The sequence below is a fragment of the Pimephales promelas genome, chromosome 15 (assembly GCF_988280905.1).
Source record: "Pimephales promelas chromosome 15, fPimPro1.hap1.1, whole genome shotgun sequence".
Taxonomy (NCBI): Eukaryota; Metazoa; Chordata; class Actinopteri; order Cypriniformes; family Leuciscidae; genus Pimephales; species Pimephales promelas.
In genome coordinates, this window is record NC_142783.1 from 10968070 (window position 1) to 10982748 (window position 14679).

The following is a 14679-nucleotide window of genomic DNA, read 5'->3' on the forward strand; positions in this document are numbered from 1 at the left end:
CATTGGTGATACTTGCTAAGTAAAGCTCATACTTAGAATTATGGATTTAAACAAACCCCAAATTCTAAGTATTACTTTTTGGTGTTTATCTTACCTGAAGCACACATCGTGCATGAATGATGCCTCAAATTGTGTGGCTTGATAAGAAGTGTGCTATTACTATCTTTTGTGATCACTCATGCCTATTACAGACAGTGTGATTTCATTACAAATCACACTGTACAACATGGATCTAATAAATAAACTTGGGTACATATCGTACCCTGTATGTAGACTGTACGATGATGTCACCTATTGAGTCGTAGGCTCAGACACAAGTCAAGATAGTATAGAGGAATAAAACATCATCCGCATGCACTAGTGGTAAACAAATAGAGCAAGATGAACACACTTTGGCAATTGTGGTTTTTATGTGCTGAAAAAGAGGAGGATATGGATGCGGTCATGGCTAGTGTCAAGAGGCCGACCTCGGCATGACAATTTTGCAAATGGAGCTCGAGGTAAGTCGTTTTAAGTTTTAGTTCCATGCCGTGTTGAGCAATATGCCATTTCATGTTGCATTTTAAGTAGACGTACAGAAGTCACCACCATTGGTCCTCTTTTGTCTGGGACAGCCCAAAATTATACAATGTGTACCGAGCATTAGAGAAGCAGCTGCATCGCAATGTCTTGGAAACAATTCTCATTTCTGTAATCAATTTTCATTTACTGTCCCTGTTATTCTAACATAATAAATAAAAATAAGTTGTATTTGCAGTAATGGACATTTAAATACATGTTTTAAATCATGTAAACTTCTGTGAGATAGACTACGGCAAAGGAAATCTAAGATGATCTAAGATTTTTCTTTCATTTCAAATGCTGCAATATGCATATTTAATTAAACTCACATATACACTGTATATATGTATACGTGTGTGATTAATTAAAATAATATTGCAGTAGATAACAATTGTAAATACATGATTTACAAACGCTCTTAATGGCCACATAAAAAGGTTTTTAAATGCACAATCTAATTCGTTTTTTTTTTTTCTTTTCTTTTGGTTTAAAAATATGAGATTCTCTGTTTTGGTGACAGATTTTGAGATCCAGTCGCGTGTTCTTCAGACGATGAAAACCTTTAGTTGCAGTCTACTGCAATGCTCTTAGCCTGTCTAGAAGAAAATGATTGGAGAGAGTGTATGAAATAAGAGCTCTTGTGATGGCATATCACATCAGTGTAATGTGCGTGGCAGTGGATCGCGAGCTTCAGCTCTGTTCTCCGGCCCTTTAAGAAGCAGTTCCTCTAACTGGATCCAGGGGGCGCACGACCCGTGTGTTACCGTTCTTTTCTTTAGTTTGCAGCGGAGCAGCAGCGCATTAGGGGCTTTGGTAGTGCTGGATCGCCCGGGTTGCGGGACGCAACGTCCTGCTCCGTCATGGAAGAGGGATCATGGAGGTTTTTTGGGAAAAGCGGCGTGTTTGTTAGGACTTATTCTTGTTGATTTGCGGAGAGGCTGATGTGGAGGTATGACTTGATCATTTGAGGATACTTTCGCTAACGCACAGCCTTCCTAATCGCTTTAAATCCATTTTTTTTTAAAGACGGCAGCTGCGTTCGGAAACGAAGTATCTTTTACAACATGATGTAATGTTACAATGTAACACGTTTGCAGCGCGACGTCATGCTACAATGTAACAAATTCGAGCGTCCGCTCTGTTACACTCTTTATGCTTTTTGAACCACGGAAGCTTCATTAAACGAGCATTTTCGCTGGTTTATTTGTTTTCCTGCGGACTCTTAAAACTAACCAAATCGAGCGAGATTCTCATACGAATCCGTCTTTGTTGTGAGCGGACATAATGTACTTGAACGCATTTGTAAATATTCCTAAACATCTCATAACATCAATTCGATTCTCGAAGTGTCCCGCATTGAAATGTGGACTCTAGAAGTGATCCATTAATGGCATGCACGAGGGCACTGCTGCCGTTGTGTTCAGAAAAGCCGTCCATTTCTCATTCATTTGAAGGAGTCGAGGAAATATGGCAGATGAGATAGATAAGCCCTCGGCTGTGGACGTGGACGTCGACATAGACCCTGATTTCGAGCCCCAAAAAAGGCCCAGGTCTTGCACCTGGCCTCTGCCCAGACCAGAGTCCAATGCTGGCAAAGCAGAACCAGGAGAGGTGGGAATCATCCCCGAGGAAGAGGTGGATGAAAATGGCACTGATGATGCGCGTGCATCTGGTGACATTACAGGCGCATCAAAGCCAGTCAGTGTCACAGAAGGAAATGAGAGTCCTACTGCTCTTGCCATAGAAACCAATGTTGCTCTCAGTGATAAAGACACCTATGGCTCTCCTGTTTCTTCCCAGCATGCTCTGCCCTCCGCCTGCAACGACTCAGGCGTCAATGGTCTGGTTCCTCTGCAGCCCAGAAAATCCTCTGCCCGCAGGAACGCCTGGGGAAACTATTCCTACGCAGACCTCATCACTCAAGCCATCGAGAGCACGCCTGAGAAGAGGCTGACTTTGGCCCAGATTTATGATTGGATGGTCCGGAATGTGCCATACTTCAAGGACAAAGGTGACAGCAACAGCTCTGCGGGATGGAAGGTACGTCAGGTCAAAGAGACAGGCTGGATTTTAACCTTGAGAGTGTTTATGTTTGTGATATATGTATCCATTTGTTGCAGGCAGACTTCTGTTACACTGCTTCATGGCCTTGCTTATATTTTTACAGGGTGGTAAAAATGCACAGATGCTGGAAATGTGGACTAGTCATGTCATGTGTGGTTTGCTGATTAAGTGAGGCTGCATTCATGCCAAAGGGCGTAACAGAAGATGCATTGAGCAAGGTGCCACTGATAAACTGTACATTTTAAATGGCCCCTTGCCTTATTTCCAAGTATTGAAGCTTGATAACAAACATAGTCATAGACAATATCTATAATATTTCCAATAATCTATTGTATCATCAATATGAATTGAATGTATATTTTATCTCTCTTTTTTTGAGTGTTGGCATTTTCAACGCTCTCTTCTCTTGTTCAATGTTTGATTTCAGGGATTAGCTTGGCCTGGATAAACATGGAATCAAGTCTAATGAATGCTCTTGGTGTTTGAATTAGAGAAAAACCTCAGGAAATCCCTGTGCAATCCTGCAGATGTGTTTAGAAAGAAGATTCGGCACCTTCACAAACAAGCTATGCCAAGTGCGCTATAAGTGCTTGTTAATTTTTTATATGATTTGATGAGGATACTTCTTTGAATCCGTTTTGAGGCAATGTTTGGTTTTCAAATTAAACGACTACAGTGATTCTGTAGTCATAAATCCTTTTTTAATTTGCGAAAGCATACATTTTGGTACTTGTAAGAAAAAAGGTCCGTTCTTCCTACCAATCAGATTTTACGAACGGCCAACATGTTCAGTGCAGATAAAGCATCCCTGCAGAGTGTTTGCATCTGCCTGCCACTGAATGAGGAAAAAAGAGAAACCATAGGCATATCGTCAGTGTCGGGCTTTCCATTGGCTGTTTGGTCCCCACCTCCACTTCCTATTGGCTCTCGGGTACAGCATAAGAAGCAATCAGCTGACTGGAAACTATGTAGGTCAGTGTGTAGCAACGTGTGAAGAGCTTTGGTGTTTGACTCTGAGATACAGCATTGTGTGTAAACTGGCAGAGCTCCAGTGCTGTTCTGAGTGGTGCTTTGCTCAAAAGGGACTGCATCATGGCTTTCAGATGATTTCAGCCCTTATTTTCATCCATTATAGTTATTCTTCATGGTCCTGTGTGGATTTAATTCAATAGAAAGCGGTACCACAGAATTTTTAAGATGATTTTCATTGCTAAATTTTCACATACCCTGACACTCTATTTAATGCTATGGGTTACTAATATGAGCAGTTTAGGAACGGGTAAATCTGTTAAGAATGCTTTTATCTCATGTCTTTCCCCTCAAATTCATGTTATCGTAATGCTGAACCCTCATTATATATCAATATTAACCTAATCTTTCATTGTAATGCAGATTTAAATTAATTATGAAGTGCATTTGTACAATTCTAAGCATGCGTCATGGTGTATTTGCTGAAGTGAATTGAACTTATTCTGATTTTGAGAGTAGGTTTTCCTCACATTGCAGTAATCAGGATAAAAATTAATCGTCACAATGCAAAAATAGGCTTAATTTTGAGGGGATCTGTGATTTTATATATGTCTTTATTTGTGTGATTTACACTTTGGTTACATAGTCACAGGAAATAGGGGGTCCTGGTGGCATACAGGTTAATGATCAAGCCTCTTAATGCTAAATTTACAGATTTAGTGCCCATTGGGGGTGAGCCGTGTCCATTGCACTTGTGCCCTTGTTCAAGTTGCTTAACCTTAAGGTGAATTGAGTACAGCTGAACTGTAGCTGAATTTGCCATTTCGGGAGATGCTTTTTGTACATCAATATGGTCAAGGCAGGTCAGAACAGCACTACTTCATCTCGGTTTCCTTTTGAAGCCTTCGCTGAGAATTTTCAAGAATATTATAAACGTAGAATGTGTGTGAAATGCTTTTTGATTGCATCTGCAGAAAAAGCTAACATGGATAAAATAAACATTGAAACTGGTTTGATCACTGATTCAGTTTAGCACTGACGATACTGTTCTCATTGTAAGCCTAGTTTGTAATGATCTGTTTTGTAATCGATGTAGCCGTGATTGTCAACAAACAATCCGATGCGTGTGTCTTAGATTAGATTCTCAATCCAATCAATTCAGTTAGCCAGCTTAACAAAGCAAAAAAAGGAGAACTGCTTACGTACTTTACCAATGTGTAACTTGGGATACATGTTGTCCTTAGAACAGGAAAAAGTTCTGTCTCGGATTAATCCAGTAATCCAGTAGGCTTGAAGCAAAGGCATTAATGGAAGTGTAGTGTCATGAGGTCTGTCCATTCACTCTTTTGAGAAGTTCAAAGGTCAGTAAAGTGATGTTCACAAGACAATGTTGAGTAGAGACCAGCTTTCTTCAAGTTGCATCAGACACAGCATTGGTAAATGACTATTCATCTAAAAGGAAACCTATTTCTCGCTTGTGAGTTTTATCACATCTCCTGATGCTGCATTATGGATTGCTGTAGCTTCTGTGCTGCAGTCCACATTAATGCAGCTTCACTGCGCTGCACTCTTACACTTTGTAGATGATTGAGGAATTCTCACTCCGCTTTCTCTGCACTGGAAAAATCCATTGTTAGATGCGTAACTAGAAAAATGTCACATTACTGTCTTGAGAAAATCTTGGTGAGCAAATGTTGAGGTATCCACAGCTTTACATACATTAGTAGGCTTGTATAGGGTGGTTTGTAAATCTATTCTATTCAGAGCTCCAAAATGTAAGTAGATTTCGTTAGTGATTGCACTGGAGTACCGACAAAATTGCCTGTTTTCTCATGCCTGCATATGTGAAATGTCAAAAGCCGAACACTCAAAGTTACCCAGTTGAACTGCACAGCACGGACCAATTATCTCGAAAGCCCAACGGACGGTGCAGAGAGGGTTGATTTATTTGAAGTCTGGTCTTGACTGCACAGCCCAGACCAATTTGAACAGTGTGAGAAATCCAAATGGGCACTGCCCTTCAATTTTCTGTACTTTCTCTTGACTGGTTTCTTTGTTAAAAGTGAGAATTACAATTATTGTTACATGGTTTTCAGCCGTACACTGGTTACATCACTTGAAAGTAATTTGAGTTATGCTTTAACAGTTTTTTTTTTAACAAAACACATGGACTCTATGGGTCATGACTCTTCAATCCCCGAGTAAAGCAACCAAGTTAAAGTTGCATTGTTCTACTATTGCACTGCAAAGTTGCACTATTGATTCCAAGATTATTTGGTCATTATATAACATTAGCCCATTATTCTGCATTTTAATGGCCAATTGTTTAATGAATAAAGCTGAGGGATTTAAAACTGGCTGTTTATATGTATGTCTCAAGCATGCCTTGTCTCAATGATGCACAGCTCACCATCTACTCTTCTCTTCTCTACAGAACTCAATACGACATAACCTGTCACTCCACAGTCGCTTTGTCCGGGTCCAAAATGAAGGAACAGGAAAGAGTTCATGGTGGATGGTCAATCCCGATGGCGGAAAAGGGGGAAAAGCCCCTCGGAGACGTGCAGTTTCCATGGACAACAGTAATAAGCTCATCAAGAGCGCCCGTGGCCGTGCCACAAAGAAAAAGGCAGCTCTTCAGGCTACTCAGGACGGAAGCTCAGAGAGTTCCTCCAGCCTCTCCAAATGGACCGGCAGCCCGACCTCCCGCAGTAGCGATGAGCTCGATGCTTGGACGGATTTCCGTTCTCGCACTAATTCCAATGCCAGCACCCTAAGCGGACGCCTTTCTCCGATTCTGGCCAACCTCGAGATGGACGAAGTTCCTGACGACGACTCTCCCCTGTCGCCCATGCTGTACTCCAGCCCTAGTAGTATGTCTCCATCCACCGGGCTGACCGAACTGCCCCGTCTAGCTGACCTTGCCGGAACCATGAACCTCAACGACGGCCTCTCCGATAACCTAATGGACGACCTTCTAGACAACATCAGCTTGACTGCTTCCCAGTCTCCAGGTCAAGATGAGAGTGGGGCCAACCTACAGGGAAGCCCCGTGTTTACCTTCAGCTGCTCCGGGAGCAGTCTGGCAATTCCCACTGGCAGCTATGGCACTAACTCCATGTTCAGCCCTCCGTGTGTCACCGCCCTGAGGCAGTCTCCAATGCAAACAATCCAGGAAAACAAGCAGGCTACGTTCTCCTGCGGTTCCCTCTTTAGCGAACAGAGTCTGCAGGACTTGCTCAGCTCAGAGTCCAACAGTCACAGCGATGTCCTTCTTACCCAGTCTGACCCGCTTATGTCTCAAGCCAGTGCCTCCCTTTCCTCCCAGAATGCCCGTCGCAGTGCGCTGCTGCTGCGTAGTGATCCCATGATGTCCAATCAGGCTGGGCCTGGAGGACAAGCAGGGCTCAAGAAGGCGTCGCCATCTGGATGGCGGATGAACTGCAGCGAGTCAGACTACCAAAGCTTGATGAAGCAACATCTCCAACAGTCTCCCTTCAGAAGCACATCTATGCAGCTCAACTCATCCGATTCATTGTTGGCTGGTCTCAATGCCAGCGTTTCCTCGGTTCATTTGGCATCTCAGGACCGATTCCCATCCGAATTGGATCTTGAGGCGTTAAGTGGGAGTTTCGATTGCGACATAGACTCCATCACTCGCAACGATCTGATGGATGCCGACGGCCTGGAGTTCAGCTTCGATTCCCATCTTATCTCCTCCCAGAATGCTAACCTGACTTCCGAGAGCTTCTCCAGAACCAAACGAACCTCCTCCCAAAGCTGGGTACCAGGCTGATCCGGCCAGGCCCAGGAATGTAGGGACGGACAGAACACCGCATTTGAGCCAACTGTCCACTGTAAAGCAACTGTACATTATGCTGTAGAAAAGCTATCTGACATCCATTGGAATCAGTTTGAGTTAACGTCAATGATTTACCCAGTCGGTGTTGTAGTTGTGTGTTTCGTATTGTCATGATTGAGGCTGGTTTAATGGACGTTGTAAAGTGTTTCACACAATTTAACCTTGAAGTGCTTGCAGGTTAATCTAATTGCCAGTGACTAGGTAATGAACTCCGCTGCTGGAATATGGTAGGTGTAGTATCGTAAAGAAAAGGTTGTCTATATATGAAGACTTGAAGGTTAGTACTTCCCTTTGTCCATCTAGAAAACAAAATCCCTGAATCCACCACTGTGTATAAGGGTGCCTGCACACTAGAGAAAGCTCTTACAAATGCATTTGAGAGTTGGGACAGCCAAGTAAGAATCTTGAATTCTCTTGTTCCCACGACAGAAACTGGTACCTGCGACTGGGATTGCCGTAAAAGTTAACATATTCTCAACTTTTGGTCGTCACTTTGGCAAACCCTGGCATTTTCTTTGACGTTGCGATAAGTTATCCCAATTGAAATCAAGTCTAGTCTTTACTCTAGTCTGAAGGTGCCCTTAGTTTGTTGTAATGTATTGTAACCAAGATAAATAGATTTCCAGTCCTCACATTGAAACAAATACTTGCCTTTTGCCAAACGTGTCCTCTACTGGACAATTGCAACAATGGCCTGTTTACAATATGAACTATTGAGAATATTTTTCGTTGTCCGAAAAAACGGCCATGAAAAATCTCCGTTTCTCAGATTATTTTTCATAAAACTGAAAAGGGGAAGTTATTGTGTTTTTGTGAAACCAGTGATCATAATGTATCCTTGACTCCTTTTATGGAAAAGTGAACTATGATATGATGATAAGCTAATGTATTTAGTGTTCTGCTGTATGAAACTAGTTTGTCAGTGTTTCCCATGGATTTCCCAACCAAACCTGCATTTATCCTGCTCGGGGGTTCCTGAACACGAGCATCTCGATCACCCCCTAAACCGCTTTTACTTCCGATGTCAACCATTTTAGAATAGATTATGAGCTATATATTTGTATTTTTGTATGTGTTTATACACTCACACACACACGGGGCCTCATTCATGAAGTAATTGCTGTATACATGATTTATAAAATCGGAGTAGACATTTGTAAAACGAAATTGATCCTTTCAATTTGATTAGTGATTATGTGTGCTTATACTGTACAGTCTGTATACATGCATGCAACCATTTTACAATTTCTGCTGAAATCAGATTTGTATTTCATAAATGAGGCCCATGGTGCATCTGTGTATGTGCTGTACACTGAATATGTGTGCGTGTGTTTACACATAAATATTCATTCGAAACATAAGGTATATTAACAATTATAAAATTTGGGACGCTGATTAAGGACCACTAGATGTTTGTGTGTTTGTAGCAGGAAAAAAATTAAGCTAAGCATTTGGTGCTAAGTGAAATTGTGTTGGGTCAGTTCACATGGCTGGCATGTTACTTTCTTAGCATTTATGTGTACATTTCTACACAATGGCTGGTGCTAGTAGAACGTGTCCATCGGTTGTTACGGCAGTGTGTTTAACAGTTTTAAAAATGAAAGGCAGCCTCATTGTAGTGTATGGACAAGCTATGTAAGAAAGCACCTACGTTGTACTGTATTTCACTGTTGATCTTGAACATGCCAGACAACCAAATTTGAGGCTGGTGTAAAATAATGCAACTATTCAGTCTGATGAAATAGTAGTGCCATTCAGGGACAACTTGCAGGCGGTTCAATAGTTGTAACCTAATGTTGTTTTAACATCACAGTCGAATGTACCTTTTGTTAAGGTCAGTTTCACACCCAGATTTTTTAAAAGCCTCTTATAAGCAATGATTTTTTTTTATAATCTGCTTTTTATAATCAGCTGGAGTCACAGAATTTGAGATGACTATAAAAAGTTGATTGTGCTGTGTTTACCTTTGTTTACTTCACATTGTGTAATCCGTTCCAGCATCGTAAATGGCATCCTCAAAATCGAAATGCTTTTAATTCTTGGTTTTCATATTCTTTGGGTAGGATCGTCGTACTTCACGAACTTCTACAATTTGTATTCATTTTGAATTGTAATCTTTACGAAGGAATTAACATGAATTGTGAAGACGAAACCTGCGTGTGTAGCACCTCACACCACAGTTGGCCGTTAGTTAGCATCCACTCAATGTTTGCTTGACTTTACCTGTGTATTTCCATTTTGGATAATGTAAACAAGGTAGTGCAAGGCAAGGTGCATGTAAATAAAGCTTGTATTACACAATATATGTTTTGTCAGTCTTTATTTTAATATGTCGTATAGAATAAGCAACTGCTTTAATGCTTGTGTGTATCTCTGGTCAAACTGATAAACTCTAAAACTGATAAACCTAAAACTCTGTAGCCACATACAGTATATTGAAAATTTGTGTACCATTTAATCTGGATATTTTTGTTATTCCAAGTGAATGTATTAATTTAATCACAGCTACTGCTTTCAGTGGAATCCTGATCAAGGGGCTCTTGTTGGCAATAGTGGTACAGTTTTCTGTGGATCATGACTTAAAAAGGGATATTTGACCCAAAAATGAAATTTGTCACATACTCCCATACTCACCCTCATGTGGTTCCAAACCTGTATGAATTTATTTCTTCTGCTGAACACAAAAGATGATAATTTGAAGAATGATGGTAATCAAACATTTGACGGTAGACTAGCTATTGACATCCATTGTAGTAAAAAAAAAAAGATATATATTATGGAAGTCAATGGGTCAACTCTTTGGTTATGACCACATGTATGTTTAGCAGAGGGGCATAGAGATCCATTAATTTTTCTGGATGAGGCTAAACTGCTCCTATCACAACTTTTTTTATGGTATATTTTGCTAATATGTATTAATACGTTTATAAAATGCATTGAAGTCAGTATTATTGTGAAAGGTTAGAATTTGTTGTTTGAAGTGTCTGTTTTTGCAATAATGCCGTATAAATTTGCAAATGCTGCAGATTCTATTCACAAATTATTGATTTCAATGAACCAAATCACTAATTTTAGAATAATAAATTATTTTAAAAAATATATGTAAATATAAAACCAATTGCAATTAGCAGAAATGAACAGGAGTTGTGTGTGCGTTAGGTCTCAGCCCTTCGTATCGGCATTTTTATTCTGCATTTGTGGCTGATTTTGTTTGCCAAATTCTATACAAATGCTGTCTGTTGCAGTCACGTGTGTAAGAGAGAGAGGGAGTGTGAGTGAGCATCTTTGTTCCACACTTGTGCTCTAGAACCAGGCCTTCATTTCTGTGTGAAAAAATTCAGATTATTTTAGATGTATTGATTTTATTGAAAAATTAAAAAAAAAACTTGAATTTTTTGCCTTTCCCATTCATTTTCAATGTGGGGTTCGTTTGGAACAACCAAATCAAGCTCAGTGTGTTTAGATAGATATTGTAACAAGTCTTATGCCACTGAGATGAATGGAATTTATTATTATTCTTTTTTTAATGAGGACACATCAAATGGAGTCCATAGACCCCTTTCCAGGAGATATAGCAAAATACACTTGAAAAAGAACTAGTCCAAAGAAACTATGCTCTAGTCTAGGTTATTTGGCTTAAAGGGATAGTTCACTTCAAAATGAAAATTCTGTCATCATTTACTCACCTTCAAATTGTTTCAAACCTGTATGAATTTCTTTCTTTGGCTGAACACAAAGGAAGATCTCTGTAAGCCAACAGTTGATGGACCCCATTGACTTGCAGTAAAAAAATAAATAAATAAAAAAATACTATGGAAATCAATGGGGTCTCTTCCTTTGTGTTCAGCAGAAGAAAGAAATTCAACTAAAACAGGTTTGAAACAAACTATTCCCTTTTTAAACTTATCAAAGGCCATAAAGTTATCTTTGGTTTTCGTAAACTCATATTTGCTCGAAATATCATGTACATTGACTCTGATTTCTCGCATTTTCTTCCTATTACGCCTCAATTTTGTCAGTTTAAAAAATAATCTCCAGAGCTTGATGTATCCAACACTGTTCTTTTACAGTATGTGTGATGTGTTTGATTTACACTGAACAGTGTTTCAAAGGTTTTGGGTTTTGTAACATGGCTTCTAAACAAGCCCAATTTTGTGACAAAGTCTGTGAATGACAGAAGAGATTGTTGGTTTCTGGACAGTTTCGTTTCATTTTCTCAACCCAGACTTAACAAGAGGGTTCAGACCTTTGCCAGTCTTTTTCTTTTTCTAGCTTCCCCCCCTATGAAGGGAATCCAGATTGTCTATGGTAACCAAGGAGATGTGTCTTTTGAAAATGTATGAAATGTTCTCTCAAATAAAGTCCCTGTTGTTGTTTGATTGCTGAATTATTATTTTTTAAATTAGTGTGTATTCATGCACGTGTAGCAATCATGCTCATTCATATTCCCTGTACAATCAGTGGGATTGATTGTGTTAAGAAAATCATTCATAATGTTTTACTGCTCTCTGCAGGGAGGACACAAACCCCTAGTGACAATAGCTGTAAAATGTGGCTCGAGTCCTTGTGCACTCATTGGTGGGATGGCACCTTGGTGATGATCTCTCATTGGCTACCGGCTGCTTTTACCACGAACCAATCGGAGCTCCTGTATCCAAGTCAACTTGGAATGTTGTGCTATTTAAATCCAGAGAAGGTGGATATGATTTATTAAATTATACATTGAGAATCGACTGATTGAAATGATTCTCGCTGTATAGGTTTAAAGTGACAATCTTATACAGACATATTTATAATTAAATATGAATATAAAACTGTCTGTCTGTCTGTCTGTCTAAGGCTTGACTAATTCGGTCAACCCAGAAGCTGTTTGGGGTCTTGCAATTTACAAGATCAGTATAAGGACTATTTAATGTGAAATCAAGTAAATAAAAAAGATGCTGTTCATGACTTCAGGTAGAGCTTACATGTCTGTCCTCTCTGCTTGTATCAGCACAATACAAATGAGTCACTTGCCTGAGTTTTCATCGCCATCTGCAGGTTAAATATGCCACATATTGTCCTACATGTGGACACATCATATAATAATACCTTGATAGAAGCAAAGATATTTGCTGTACAGAGATGTGACATGGTTACAGTACTACATTCACACAATATTATTTTGTATGAAAAGATTTACTGAACGTGCCTAAAGGAATACTTATGGAAAAAAAGAATCAAATAATAGGCTATAATACTCGTTCTTTCTTTTGAGGATTCTAATTTGAGCCCTAATAGCCTAATATACTAAATGTGTGTGTGTGTTTTAACAAACCTAGCTTGAGTTCAGATTTGAAGCTGTGATTTACCGCCATTCATTTGAAGTGCGCGTCTGTTTCTATAACAACTGCGCAACCACCGACACAAACACTGGTGCAAAACGGATGGTGGAACGTAAAACGTGGAACGTATCACACTTTTATAAAGTTCTTTTCGTTTGCATTTTTTAAAAGCTTTTTTTTTTCAATCAAACTGCTCAGTTTTACAGCTGCAAGGACAGAACGGAACGACTGCAAGAGTTTCTGAGCACAAACTTGGACTGTGAATTGAAGATGTCACAGACATATAGACTCGGCTCCTCGGTGAAGGTGGAGCAGCTGCAAGAAGAACTATCCGCTCAGATTCAGGCTCTGAGGACTGAGATCGAGGACAATGAGATGTTACAAAATATATCCTCAAAACCATACAGGTATAGTTCGTCGGGATAACTTAGTTCACCCTAAAATTAAAATGTTGTCACTACTAACTCACCGTCACGTATTTCAAAACCTGAGCTTCTTTCTTCTGCTTAAAGGGATAGTTCACTTTGAAATAATTTTTTTGATATGTTTTAGCTTATCTCGAGGGCATCCAAGATGTAGGTGTCTTTGTTTCCACAGTATTTTCAATTTTGATATTTTAAGGTCAAACCGTTCTTGTCTGGCAGTCATAAAATGGATATGGTCACCACCTCAAAGAGCATGCACAGAGAAGTCCAAATTAAACATGATTTAATGACTCGTAAATGTAAGTACACATTGATGGCATAAGACACAAAACGAGCGGTTTGTGTGAGAAAATGAACAGTATTTATATCGTTTTTACCTCATGTAACCACAGCCATGTCCAAGTGATCTGAGGGTGTGGGCGCTTTGTGGCTGTGGTTACAAGAGGTAAAAAACAATATAAATATTGTTCGTTTTCTCACACAAACCGCTCGTTTTGTGTCTTATGCCATCAATGTGTACTTACATTTACGAGTCATTAAATCATGTTTAATTTGGACTTCTCTGTGCATGCACTTTGAGGTGGTGACCACAGACCTCCATTTTATGACTGACAAACAAGAACGGTTCGACCTAAAAATATCAAATTTAAAAAATACTGTGGAAACAAAGACACCTACATCTTGGATGCCCTTGAGGTAAGCTAAAACTTTTAAACAATTAATTTTAAAGAACTATCCCTTTAACACAAATAAAGATATTGTGAAGACTGTCGGTAACAAGTTGATGGACCCCATCCATTATCCCTATCCGTTTTATTCCGTGGCAGAAAGCAGCTTCCAAAATTTTCCAAAATTCCAAAATTCCGAAAGCATCAACAATTGTTTGGTTACCCACATTCTTCAAAATGTCTTCGTTTGTGTTAAGAAGAAGAAAGAAACTCATACAGGTTTGGAACAATTTAAGGTTGAGTAAATGATGACAACATTTTTCATTTTTTGGTTGAAGGTGAACTAACCTTTTGACTCCTGTAACTTTAATTGATGAGTCTTGAGTCATTGACAAACATTATAAATTGAATTATTGTTCATTCTCACGTTAAGAAATGCCATTGGACTTGATTCACCATTCATATTTTGTATCCAATAGACCAAAATATTACTCTCGCCAACTTTTTCAGCTCTGTCCATATTCCAAAAGATGCGTCTTACTTTCGTATGGAGAGGCAGCAGGTGCTCCTTAAAGCTCTGCAAGTGAGTTTGTACAGTTATTTGAGTTCTTAATTCGTTTTTTAAGCTCCTGCATCTGTTTATTTGACATCCCTTGTTGTTGCAAATGACCTGCGACTTTAGGTTTCGTCCACAAAGCCTGTTGTGTCACAAGCAGAAGTGGCTGAGAGAGAGATGGAGAGCTGTCTGACACAAGAGCACACACCTGACGGTCTGCCCTTACTGCTGCATCAGGTCAGTTACGAGC

General features: G+C 39.7%; 2 protein-coding genes across 2 annotated transcripts in view; both read left to right on the forward strand.

Moving 5' to 3' along the window:
• Positions 1 to 425: 425 nt before the first annotated feature.
• Positions 426 to 9759, forward strand: foxo3a (forkhead box O3A). The gene is made up of 2 exons (XM_039673211.2): positions 426 to 2601; positions 6029 to 9759. Exons 1-2 carry the CDS (start codon positions 2029 to 2031, stop codon positions 7388 to 7390), a joined length of 1935 nt encoding a protein of 644 aa, XP_039529145.2. The 5' UTR covers positions 426 to 2028; the 3' UTR covers positions 7391 to 9759.
• Positions 9760 to 9881: 122 nt separating this feature from the next.
• Positions 9882 to 14679, forward strand: part of ccdc162 (coiled-coil domain containing 162) — a 51891-nt gene continuing 47093 nt past the window's right edge. Inside the window, exons 1-3 of the mRNA XM_089120118.1 lie at positions 9882 to 13187; positions 14384 to 14456; positions 14556 to 14666. Coding sequence (XP_088976244.1) covers positions 13051 to 13187; positions 14384 to 14456; positions 14556 to 14666 — 321 coding nt within the window. The 5' untranslated portion in view covers positions 9882 to 13050. The remainder of the gene's footprint in view (positions 13188 to 14383; positions 14457 to 14555; positions 14667 to 14679) is intronic.

Coding starts and splice junctions, on each gene's coding strand:
- foxo3a (XM_039673211.2), top strand. CDS start 2,029: ATGGCAGATGAGATAGATAAGCCCTCGGCTGTGGACGTGGACGTCGAC. Junction 2,602..6,028: donor ACAGCTCTGCGGGATGGAAG/GTACGTCAGGTC, acceptor TCTTCTCTACAG/AACTCAATACGACATAACCT.